Consider the following 12,329-nt stretch of genomic DNA (forward strand, 5'->3'; position numbering starts at 1 on the left):
CTGGAAGAAGCTTGCATCCGGGTCCTGCAGCTCCCACACGGCCGTCCCCTGTGAGGCCCCCGGGACAGGGGTGGAGACTGAGGTTCAGGGAGGGGAGGGATTTGTAATTTGCCCAGCACCCCCTACCCACTGTCTGACTCCAGCCCCACTCCATGGACTGAGAGGCTGTGAGGGGGTCTGGGGTCCACTGGGGCTGACAGGCTGCAGCACCCTCACCACAGGCCATATTCCAGGGTCTTTCCTCCCGCTGTTCTCCCCTCAGCCCCGCCCCTCCCTCCACTGGGCACCCAGTCCTTCTTCCAGAACACAAAGCTGATCATGTTTACTCTGCACCACGAGTCTCAAGAAGCTTCTTGCTGACCTCGGAGCAAGGTTCCAAATCCTAAGCCTGCACATGAGGCCCTGGTTGGTCTGACCACCCTCCACCTCACGCTCTCCACCCCTCCCCTTGCCCAGTGCTCTCCTGGACCAAAGTACTTTGTGGACCCCTGGGTTTCCATCCCTCTGGGCTCTGGCACAAGCTGTTCTGCCTCTGGGCTGCGGGTATCCCCTCATGGGTCTCTGCTCATGTGTCACCTCCTCCAGGAAGCCTTCCCTGACTCCCACAGACCCTGAACTTGGCTTGTTCATGGCAGCTCATGACTGCTCGTTCACAGCCCTGCCCTCCCATTAGAAGGTGAGCTCCCTGAGAGCACTGCCCCGCCAGCAGCATCCCTAGGTCTCAGCATGGGGGTGGGCACACGGTGGATGCTGGATGTATGCGTGTTCTGTGAGAGAATGGCACGGGAAGGAGAAACAAAGTGGGGCGGGGGTGGGGGGGGAGAGGAAGAAGTAAGACGTGATATAGCACATCTGTTTCCACCAGGGATCTGTGTGGAGATTAACATCCTTGCAAATGCATTAATATGTCAACGAAAATATAAAAACAGGTGATAACAGCTCAAGTAATGCCGCTTCCCAGAGACGCCTGTATTCCTAGGAGCCAAATTTCAGAAGAGCAGGCGCCGGGCAATTAACTGCTCAATCCCCAGTGCCTGGTGGGAAAGGCAGAGGATCCACGTCTGGCCCCATTTGCAAGTGTGGCTGAGAGCAGGGTGTGGGCTTGACCGTGGCCCAGCCTGGCTCACGGACAGACTGGGCTCCTGGGAGGGAGGCGATGCAACCCCACAGCAGCGCTCTGTGGATGAGGGTATAGCCAGCAGGGGAGTGAGAACCTTGAGGAAGGAGCAATGAGTGAAGCTGAGAGCCCAGGCCCGGGGGTCCCATTTAGAGGCTGTGCTGCCTCAAGCAGGTTACTAAACCTCTCTGAGCTTCGCTATCTAAGGACGATGTGGACTTGGTGAGTGATGCATGTGCTCAGCAGGGCTGTGGCCCGCAGAGTAGGTGGCCCATCAGTGGAGTCGTGATGGTCCCCGAGTGCAGACTCAGGCGGACCTGGTCCTGGGCCCAAGGAGGTGGGGCAAGGTGGGGCGGGGCAGTTTGGGGACTGCTTGTGGGACTTGGCAAGTTGCCCAACCTCTCCGAGACCCCCCAGCCTCAGCCATTATATGGGAAGGAAGATGCCTCTCCAGGGCTGGAGGGGCCTCAGGAAGGTCACCTGGGGGATGATGTCCACTGGAGGGCCCTAGGCCAGGAAGTAGAGACCTGGGCCAGAGGTACCGGTCTGTCCCCACGTGTGGGATCCTCAGGCAAGTCTTTCAGCCTCTCTGGGCTCAGTTCTCCCTTCTATAAAATGAGCCAGTTGGCCCCAACAGACACTTTCCCAGATTCCATGAGCTGGGGTCCGACCTCCGTGGGGCTCTGTCCCCATCCTTCTGCAAGGCAGAAGTGGCCCACGAGCCACTGCCCATAGCTGGCCTTCTCCCAGCAAGTGCGGGTGGGACCCGAGAGAGGCCACAGCTGAGGCCTGTGAGCATCGGCAAGGGGGGCTGAGTGTCCCGCAGCGGCCACCTCTGCCTGAGGCCAGAGCAGTGAGGAACCCGGTCGGAGGAGGGGCCCCCGACCCGGCCCCCACCAGGCGCCCTCACCTTGATCATCTGCGAGAGGTCGCCCGCGTCTGCCAGCTCCAGCACAATGTTCAGCTCGCTGTCCTCAATGAACGAGTCCAAATACTTGATGATGTTTGGATGGTTCAGTTGCTGTCCGAAGAGAGAAAAAGAGGGAGTAGGGAGCCCCTGAGAGGCGGTACAGCTGGAGAGGTGCAGTATCCGGGGGGAAAGCCCTGCGCTTGGGAGTCAGGCAGACCTGGGTGACACTGGGAAAGCCATTTTGCATCCCCGAGCCTCAGTTTCCTCCTCTGCAGAATGGACATAATGTTTTGGAGAGAAGTTGTGAAGATTACAGGGGCTGACACCCTTGAAATGTCTGACATGGTGACTGCACAAAGCTAAGACTCACTAGACACTGTGGAAATGACCCCTCTCTTCACCACCCAGGCCCCTCTGGGGCGGGGCCAGACCCCCACTGCTCCGTCGCTGCACTCCGCAGAGCACTTAGAAGTGTCCGTCTCCTTCCTTCTTCCTTCCCACTTCCTCAATTTCTGACCCACTTTTTTTTTTTAATTAATTAATTTATTTATTTATTTTTGGCTGTGTTGGGTCTTCGTTTCTGTGCGAGGGCTTTCTCTCTAGTTGTGGCGAGCGGGGGCCACTCTTCATCGTGGTGCGCGGGCCTCTCACTATCGCGGCCTCTCTCGTTGCGGAGCACAGGCTCCAGACGCGCAGGCTCAGTAGTTGTGGCTCACGGGCTCTAGAGCGCAGGCTCAGTAGTTGTGGCTCGCGGGCTCTAGAGCGCAGGCTCAGTAGTTGTGGCTCACGGGCCCAGTTGCTCCGCGGCATGTGGGATCTTCCCAGACCAGGGCTCGAACCCGTGTCCCCTGCATTAGCAGGCAGATTCTCAACCACTGTGCCACCAGGGAAGCCCCTGACCCACTCTTTGTGAAATCTTGGAAAAAAAAATCATTCCTGGTGTGAGAGCTGCCCTGAGTGCGGTCTCAGTGCCAGAGCCCTGCCTCTGGCCCGATCACCATCGCCCGTGTGTTCTCCAGACAGGACAGCACCCCACTGACTGGAAGTCAGTCCCTGGCTGGCTAACAGGAGACCCTGGCAACTGCTTATAACTGAAACTGTTTACACCAAAATGATTCCAGGATCTGGGGAAGGCACAGGGGACGCAAATATTCTGCCACAGTATGGTCGCCTGCCCACAGGGGCTCCCCTCCAGAGGCCACTTGAAAGCACATTTTCCCAAAGGCCCAGAAGGTGGCTGGGCAAGGGACGTGCATCTATGCTGCATGCTGCCCTGCACCCAGTCTTGGATTCTGAAATGAGGGGAACGTCGGCAGACATCACACAGCCACACATCCGCCTCTTGTTCTCTCCCTAAGCAGCCCTGGAGGCTCCTACAGGGCTCGCCTTCTGCCCCACGCCTGGCAGCTTCTCAATGGTCCTGGCATGAACGGTATGAACGATGTCGCCCAGTGGCCCCTCCGAGAACCGTGTTTCCCTCTGTTTTGTAGGAAACACCTCATGCCCTGGAACATCCTGTTGACTTCCACGGGCAGGCCGGGGAGGTGCGTCAAGTTCTGGAAAGGGGCTGGCCTTGGGGCAGAGGTTATAACCATGGCAACGAGGGCTGCCTCTGACCGGACGCTACACTGAGTCCTTCCAATGCATCTTCTCACTAATTCCACCAACACCTCTGAAGACACAGCACTGCTGTCAATCACCCCCTTTGACAAATGAGGAAACTGAGGCCCCAAGTGGTCAGTAGCCTGCCCACAGCCCCACAGCTAATGAGCAAGGGGTGGGTCTGCCTCGGAAGCCCACGGCCGACCGCACTTGGTGGCACTGCAGCCTGGGGGAGGGTCAGAACGCCCTCCCCCAGAAAGGCTGGGTTCACGCCACCTGGGGCGGCCTCACCGAAGGGGCTGTGGTCACACACTTCTGCGCCCAGGAACCGAACAGCCTGGCTCAGTGTGCGCGCGCATACAGCTCCTCACCCGTGTGAGTAGTACACATGTTCTTGGCCACAAGTGGGAAGACAGGGGAGGGGGATCATGACAGCTGTTCCGCAGGGCTGGGTAATCAGTTCCCAGCATCACAAGCAGGTCCCGAATTTGACCATTTCGTAAAACTTTAAAAATGTTATCTGAAGGGTATTTTTGGACCTGTGATAGCTACAAGCCTCCCGCCTCCAGCCTTGCCCCCAGGACCCATCGTGGCCAGGGGCCACCCCAGCGAGTGCTCACAACTCCCATCTGGCCACTACAGCCACTACAGGGCCCCCCCTCTTGTTCCCATGTTCAAGTCTCACATCCTGAGTGTGGCATTCAAGGCCACTACAATCTGCCCCCCTCCTTCCACACTGAACCTTAAGCCTGGGGAGCAGGGCGGGATCCCCAGGAGAGAGCAGTCCTTAGACCAGGCTTGGTCTAGTCCAGAAAGTTCTGTCATCTCTGACTCTCAGGAGGCCAGTGGGGAAGCCAGCGGGGAGGGGGAAAGGAACGACTACAGACACCACCACCATCCCTCGCCTTAGATGGGCCCCTGCACGTCTGTCCTTCACACGACCCTGTCCAGTCAGCCCAGCTCTGGCTGAACCAAGGACTTCCGCCCACAGAGGAGCGGGCATACCAGCTACCCCCTGGGGAGACCCATCTCCAACTGTGCCTCCTCCCTGTGGGAGACCTAGCAAGAGCCCAACAGGCTGACGACTCAGGGGCCCTGGGGCCCTCCAGCAGCCAGAACCCAGGGCCATGTGCTTGGCTGTTCACTCTACCCAGTGCCCTAGGCTGGCTTTGCTGAGTCTCCCCAACAGAGCATCTCCTGGTGGGAGTAAGAGGATGGGAGAGAAGAAAAGAGAACACACTGTGGCTGAACTTTCAGATGTGCGTGTCACCACGTGGAAATACAAGAATACGAGACTGAGAGGAAAGACAGGATGAGACAGAGAGGGAGACAGAGACAGACAAACTGAAGTTCAACCCAACGCCCACCCTTGCTCCTTCCCCAGTAGCCTGGTCCACGGGCCGCCACATCCAGGATCCACGTGGGACAAGGACAGCCAGTCCGGGGGCGGCATGAGGACTGGGCAGAGGTGAGGCGGGGTCCCTGCTAGGCCACAAGAAAGCAAACAAGCTGCTGTCCCCCGCAGGTATGTTGTTTCTGAATCTAACGGGCTGAGGGCTGTGATGGACATGATGCGGCCCAGACTGGCCCAAGGAAGTGAGGGACCCCCGCTCAGCCCAGGGCACTCACCTTCAGGAGGCCGATCTCCTTGACACAGTCCTGCCGGGCCTTGGCGTCCATCATCTCAAATATCTTGGGTGAGAGGAAACAGAGAAAGAGTGGTTAAAACCCAGCACCCCCAGAGGGGGCACGAGGCCCAGGACCCCAGTCCGGGTTCTCCCACCTCCTCGCCGAGGGAACCCTGTAAGGACAACAGTTCGTATTACTGGGTGCCCACCACGTGCCAGGTACTGTGCTGACCAATTTCCACCAAATCATCAGGGCAACTCCCGTGAGGCAGGAGTTACTGTTGCCGACTTACAGAGGAGGAGACTGAGGTCCAGAGAAGTCCAGTGACTTGCTGAGGTCGTGCACTGGTGAGTGGCAGGAAACATGCTTGGGGCCTCAGTCTTCACGTCTGTAAATGGGGCCAACAGCCTGACCTCACAGGACCGTCGTGTGGACCGAGTAAGAAGAGGGGGTACAGCATGCACCCCCTGACCCCCAGCCCCCCTAGTGTTCACTGTGTGGGTCCTCGCAGCATCTTCTAACTCACAGGAACAAACAGGAGGGCGACACTGCAGCAGCCCCACCACAGAACCCACCCTGGCACTAAAAACCAACACCAAGAGAACCCAGGTAAGCCCTTCCTTAGCAGACAAAGAGCAGAACACAGGCCTTTTCTGAACCGAGGAGCCCGTCTCTCCTGCGGCCACCAGAGGCCTCACGTACAGCTCACAGATCAACAAGGAGGCAATCACGCTGGCCGGCTCCAGGCGGGAGGTCTTCGTCTTGTCTCCCCACCTCGTGACTGTGTCTCAGCTACCTTCTCTCTCCTGGGCTTCCTCTGCCCAGGCTGCTAATCTCACTCTTGAAGGTAAATGAGCAAACAGAGGGGCCCTGGAAGCTCTGCTGGAGGATTCAGGACCGTTCCTGCAGCAAAGCAGCGTTCCGACGGGCCCAGTGGCTCTCATGGAAACGCCTCCTGCCTGGGCTTTGCTGCCTAAAGCCCATCTGTCCGACCCCACTCCTCCGTTCAGGAGGGACTCAGAGGTTGGGCGGGGCACTCAAGCCCAGAGCAGACCACAAGCGTCAGTGGCCGCAGATCTGAGTCTCAGCTCCCTCCAGCCCTGGTGAGTTATCCGCGTGTCTGCAGTTTTCCACCTCTGGGAGGATGATAATCCCTACCCACAGGGGTGCTGTCAAAGTTCCGAGAGCTCCAGCATGATCCAGTATACAGCAGGTGCTCAGCACATGCTCATTGCTTTCCTTTATGGCTTACAGTGAGCTTCCACAGAGACAAGTCGCCCTGATTCTCCCACAGCCCCGCGAGTGAGATGCGTAGTTTCCCTCATTTACAGAGGAAGGGGGAGGGGGAGGGGAAGGGAGGGAGAGAGGGAGGGAGAGAGGGAGGGAGACAGGGAGGGAGAGAGGGAAGGGCAGAGATGGGACTAGACCAGAGCTACAATGTTCGGACACAAGCCACTCCTGCCATGTGGTCTTGACCCCGTGGGGCTGTTGGCTCACCTGCACCTTCTTCAGAGCCACTGTCTTCCTGTCCAGCAGGCAGGTGGCCTTGTACACCTCGCTGAACTGCCCGCGGCCGATCTTCTTCTCAATCTGGAAGTCAGCCAGCGAGCAGCGAAAAGACAGGGCGTTCGGGTGCCTCTGGAGGGGAGGGACAGAGGGCATCGGTGACCAGCCAGGCAGAGCGGAGGGCAGGAGCCGTGGGGGCGGGGGGCTGCTGCCCCTTCCTGAGCCCCAGCAGTGCCCCTACAAGGTGAAGGAGGGACCCTGGTTGCCAACCCCACTATCAGAGCCCCCCTCGCCCCCTGGCGCTCTCCACACCAGCTCCATTTGATGCCAAGGACCCCACTCTGCAGATGTGATCTCTTCCACAGCATTTATCACCAGCCCTCAGTATGTGATCACTTTTTCCTTTGCTCATTTCTGTCTCCGCCCCCTGAAGGCTGGCTCTGTGGGCCAGCGCCTTGCCTGCCTTTGTCACTCCTGAATCCTTTCTGTCCCGGTGGAGACTGGCAGCAGAGTAGGTGCAATAAATGTCTAAGGAAGCAACTCACCGAAGTCACACAACCACGGGGAGGCCCTGTGGGCCCTCCACATGCAACCTCAACCCTAACCCTGCAAGTCATCCTAAAAGCGGCAACTTCCCTTCCCGGGGTAGCCAGTCCCATCACAGAGACGAGAACACGAAGGTTAAACTTGCAGCCTGACGCTCTGAGCCCATTTTTTGGATACACTGCCTCCTTTATGGCAACGTGAAGAATCTGGAGACTTCGTGATGACACTCCAGGGGCCAGCATTGAAAGCCATGATTAAGCTGTAGGACCTGCCCAGGGATGGAGCCAACAGGTGAGGCAGCAGTGGCCAGGTACCTCCCCGCCCCCCCCCCCGCCGACACACACACAAACACACATGCAAAGGTACTCTCGGGAAGAGGAGAGGAGGGGGCGCCAACGCTGGGCCCTGGGAGGGGAAGGGGGGGAGAGAATGCCCCACGTCAGCCTGGCGGGAGGTGCCCTCCCTCCTGCTACTCTCAGGCGGGGGATCGCTGACACTGGGGACCCTCCCCGGCTGGATGGTGGCATGAAGAAAGGCTCTCTGTTGTTGCCAGATGACTTCCATATAGTAGGTGTGCAGAAATGTGTGCAGGATTCAGTCTGGGGAGCAGGGGTGGGGCAAGGAACCCTGAAAGCCCCACCGCAGCAAGAATAAGCCGCTGAATTTCCTGAAGTGAAAAATGTCTCTTCCAGACTTGGGCCGGACCATCTGAGAGTGTGGAAGACCAAGTATTTCCCTGGGCCGTGTTCTGGAATTCTCCCTACTAGGAATGCCAACGATAGACCAGTAGGCCCTGGAAGAGCCTTGGGAACCCTGACAGTGGAGCCAATCAGCCTGGGTCGCTGGCTGGTGACCTTGGCGGTTACACAAGCCACCCTGTGCCTCGGTCTCCTCGTCTATAAGGGAGAAGTAGGGTGGCCGTGAGGGTCCCGTGAGATCGCTGAGCCCTGCACATAGTAGGTGCTTAGTGGTTGCAGTCATGTTACTGGCAGGCGTGGGCAGGGCAGAAGTGAGGAAGCCAGGGGGGCCCCGAGCAACTACCCACCGCCTCTGCACCGGTCGAGGCTCAGCCGTGGGCCAAGGAGACCCTAACGGGCACCCTCTTGCCAGGAGTGAGAAATGGAACTCAGCCTCGCAGCCTGCAATTCCGCTGCCTCCTTCCCTCAGCAAGATGACAGCTGGGCCCACCCCGACTCTGAAGTCTCCAGGACTCCAGAGATTTGAAGATGCTCCACCCGGGGACCCGAGCGGGAGGGAGGGCTGGCGGAGGAAGAAGACAACGCTCTCACCAGCACCTGCTGGTCTCTGTCAGGTACCTTCTTTAGTCACAGCAACTGACCTACCTATACACTGCGTGTCCACCTCAGACGAGCAAGCATGCATTTACTGAGCACGGACTACATGCCAGGCGCCGTGCAGAATGCTTCCCAGGACCCTGTGAGCAGACATCATCGCAATCTCCATTTCAAGGAAACCGAGCGGAGGCTCGGAGGGGAGGCTCCAGACCCCACCACGAGTAACGGCGGGGATTTGAACCCGGGGTTGGGTACTCCAGAGCCTTCACCCTTCACCTATACCCTTCACCCTGTGCTGTGTGGCCTCCCAACTCAGATGCCACTTCTGCGTTTCCTCTGAGACCCTGTGACTAGCCAGGCCTACACTTCCTGCTTCAGCCACCTGGGTGCCACCCATCCCCCCACCATGGGCCTCACCAAGTGGGCCCCTGTGTTAGTCCCCTTTCTGCCCCTTGAACTAAGGCTCTGACCCACTCGAAGCAAGTGCTCAGGGCATGTTTGTCTAATGACACAACGAAATGCACCCGAAACAGCCTGGTGCAGAAGGGACTCTGTGACCCAGCCACTGTCACTTCTATGGGTGCAGCTGAAATCACACACCCTAGAAAAAGGTAGCTTTCTTGGCACTTGGAGGGATCACACATGGTCATGAAAATAACGACGACAAGCTTTCATGTATTAGGCACCTACTATGCGTCCGTTGCTGTACTAGATGCTTAGACAGGTCTCAGGACTAAAGTCTCCTAACGGCCTTGTAAAACAAGACTTTTTTTTTTTTTTTTTTTTTTTTGCGGTACGCGGGCCTCTCACTGTTGTGGCCTCTCCCGTTGTGGAGCACAGGCTCCGGACGCGCAGGCTCAGCGGCCATGGCTCACGGGCCCAGCCGCTCCGGGGCATGCGGGATCTTCCCGGACCGGGGTACGAACCCGCGTCCCCTGCATCGGCAGGTGGACTCCCAACCGCTGTGCCACCAGGGAAGCCCAAACAAGACTTATTAATCCCACTTTATGAATAAGGACACTGAGGCACAGGCAGTGGGGAGCTGGGACTTGAACTCCCTGACGATAGAGACCCAGCTGCGCTGCCAGGTGACGTGGGGCAGTGAAGAGTCTGGGGGATGTGCTCACTAACGATCCTGGCTCTGCCAACGTGGGGCTGCTTCCCTCCGTGGCGAGTGGTCAGTCCCCAGTGCTCTCCACCCACCCCAAGGATGTTCCCCAGAGGCCACGTGGCCCAGCTCCACAGCCACTGGAAGCTCCCAGAGGATGCGGGCGACTTCCCAGCCACCATCGCTGAGACTCCCCTGCACATCTGCATATGCGATGACCCAGATTTGCATTTCCTGTCACAGCCCATTCGACCTAATTAGAGGAAAGCTCTGAGGAGGGGGCAGGTTACCCGGGCAGCAGCACAGCGGTGAGGGGGCTCAGGGGCCTCTGCTGCCCTTACAGGGGTTAGGACCGGGCCCTGTCCCCAGAGGGGCCTCTGCTCAGGTGGGGGTCACCACGGGACACGGGGCTCCTGGGCGCAGCTGCCTGAGCCAGCAGAGTCCTGACCCCGATTTAACTCAGGGGTTCGGAGAAAAGCTGAACTGAGCTCTTGCCCCCAAAGGCCAGGCCTCTCCCTGCTGCCACCCACCTCCTGGGTGGGCCCTGGCAAGTTCCACTCTTGTTCCTGCATCAGAGAGGGGTCACCCATGATGGGGGATGTTAGAAACACCAGCCCAGGATTTCCCGGAGGATTCCAGGACAAGAGGGTCTGGGGAGCTCTAAACTGCTGGGCAAACACGGGGCTGGCCCCGAACAACTCCCATGATGGCGGCTCCAACACATCCTCCTGATGGCCTTTCTGCAAATGGCTCATGCAACGCTTACTGTTCCCTGTTACGTCTGGGACCCCATGCTGCCTCCCGGGGGAAAAAAACACAATCCCTGGGCCCAGGTTGGCAGAGAGGTGACTGCCACTCTGGCTCTGTTGGTTGAGACACTAACGCTGGGGCCTGGAGGCCTGGGTTCAAGTCCTGGCTCTGCCACTTCCCGGTGAGCCCTCTGGGCCTCGGTTTCCTCATCTGCGCAACTGAGATAATCAGCGCGCCCTGCAGAGGGCTGTTGGTGGTTAAATAAGTTAATGAGTGAACACTTAGAAGAGGGCCCAGCACTTAGGAAATGCCGCGTGTTTCTTGTTATTATTACTATTGGGTTGGCATTGTAGAACGTCTGGAGGATGGCAGCACCTATTTCCCAGGGGCTGGGGGTGAGCTGAGGCAGGGTGTGCCTGGCCTGGCGGGAGCCTGGCCCAGGGACCCAAGCACAGGGAGTTGTCAGCTGTCATTATCATCACCCCCGTCCACACCCCACCAAGGGTCTGCGCCGGGCATATTTCTAGCCCCAGGCTCTTTAGCTATGAAAACTAAAATGAATGTTTCTTCTTCTTCTTCTTTTTTTTTTTTTTTGGCCGCGCCGTGTGGCCTGTGGGATCTTAGTTCCCTGACCAGATATCGAACCCAGGCCACAGCAGTGAAAGCGTGGGGTCCCAGCCACTGGACCACCAGGGAATTCCCTGAAATGAATTTTAAAATACAAGAATAAGATCAACGACATCCCATTTCCTTAACACCCCTGATGCTGGGTACCATGCTGGATGTTTAAAGTACACCATCTCACTTAGGTCTCCCCAGCCCCATTTCACATATGAGGAAACTGAGGCTCAGAGAGGTCATTTACCCAACATCCTCTGGCTACAGGAAAGTGGTGAGGTGAATGTACCTGCAGCTTCTGACTTTACTGACCTTGTGCCACTCACCCAGGGCCTGTGCTAGACAACAGGCTCGCCTCCCTTTCTAGGCTGTGCTGTGGGCACCAGAGGCCATTTCTGACCTACTCATCCCCCTTCCCCAGGGTGGGAGCCCCTTAGTTCTCCCGAAAAGGTAGAAGAGATGGGTGGAGGGGCAGGGAGGAGGTGGCGGTAGGCCTGGGGAGGACTCACGATCTCAGAGAGGAGGAGCCTCTGGGAGCAACTCCCTGGGCAGCAGGAGGAATTTGGTGGGATCAGGAGTCGATGACGCGGCCGAGGTCCTGAGTCACCTGCAGTCCCAATCGCACCCTCCCAAGAAATGGAGGACACAACCAGATATACAGCAGGGGGAGGGAGTGTCTTGGACCACCCCAGAAAGCTCGGAGAGACCCAGCTCTCTTCCCCAAGTCAGATCAAATTAGGCCACAAATGCTCCCCACCCTGCGCTAATTTGAGTTTAAAATGTTTGAACCACAATAAGCCTCAGCCATCGACAAATCCTTTTTTTTTTTTTAAACAGGAGCATAAAATTACATGTTAAAAGAATAAAAATGCATTCGCCCAATTAATTTTCTGAAATCTCATTAAAAAATTTAGCCTGACTAAGTCAGACTTCTGACCTGAATTTTAATCATCTTTACACTGGATGGGTCTTTTTTCCCTGATATTTGCAATGCATCATTAATTTTAAGGCAACCGCTTCTATGATTTTAAAAAGCACGCTTCATCAGAATGACATTTCCTGTAAACGAGTTTCACCTTTAAAGACATCTGACATCGTGTGCAGGGAACTTCTCATGGATGCGGTACATGCGTGTAGAGCAATGTGCTTTAAATCTGTGTGGCACGAAACAAGGGTGCGATTTACAAAGAGTCCATATTGTCAGACTCTTTACGAGGCCAGCCCCACTCAGCTCTTCACGATCTGGCT

General features: G+C 57.4%; 1 protein-coding gene across 3 annotated transcripts in view; it reads right to left on the reverse strand.

Annotated features, from left to right (window-relative positions):
- Nucleotides 1-12,329, reverse strand: part of NEK6 (NIMA related kinase 6) — an 85,631-nt gene that overhangs the window by 25,813 nt on the left and 47,489 nt on the right. For all 3 annotated transcript variants that reach the window (XM_032634215.1, XM_032634214.1, XM_032634216.1), the window contains exons 3-5: nt 6,756-6,896; nt 5,259-5,321; nt 2,028-2,138 (exon numbers count right to left, since the gene is read on the reverse strand). In XM_032634215.1, coding sequence (XP_032490106.1) covers nt 2,028-2,138; nt 5,259-5,321; nt 6,756-6,896 — 315 coding nt within the window. The remainder of the gene's footprint in view (nt 1-2,027; nt 2,139-5,258; nt 5,322-6,755; nt 6,897-12,329) is intronic.

The sequence above is a fragment of the Phocoena sinus genome, chromosome 6 (assembly GCF_008692025.1).
Source record: "Phocoena sinus isolate mPhoSin1 chromosome 6, mPhoSin1.pri, whole genome shotgun sequence".
NCBI classification, from domain to species: domain Eukaryota; kingdom Metazoa; phylum Chordata; class Mammalia; order Artiodactyla; family Phocoenidae; genus Phocoena; species Phocoena sinus.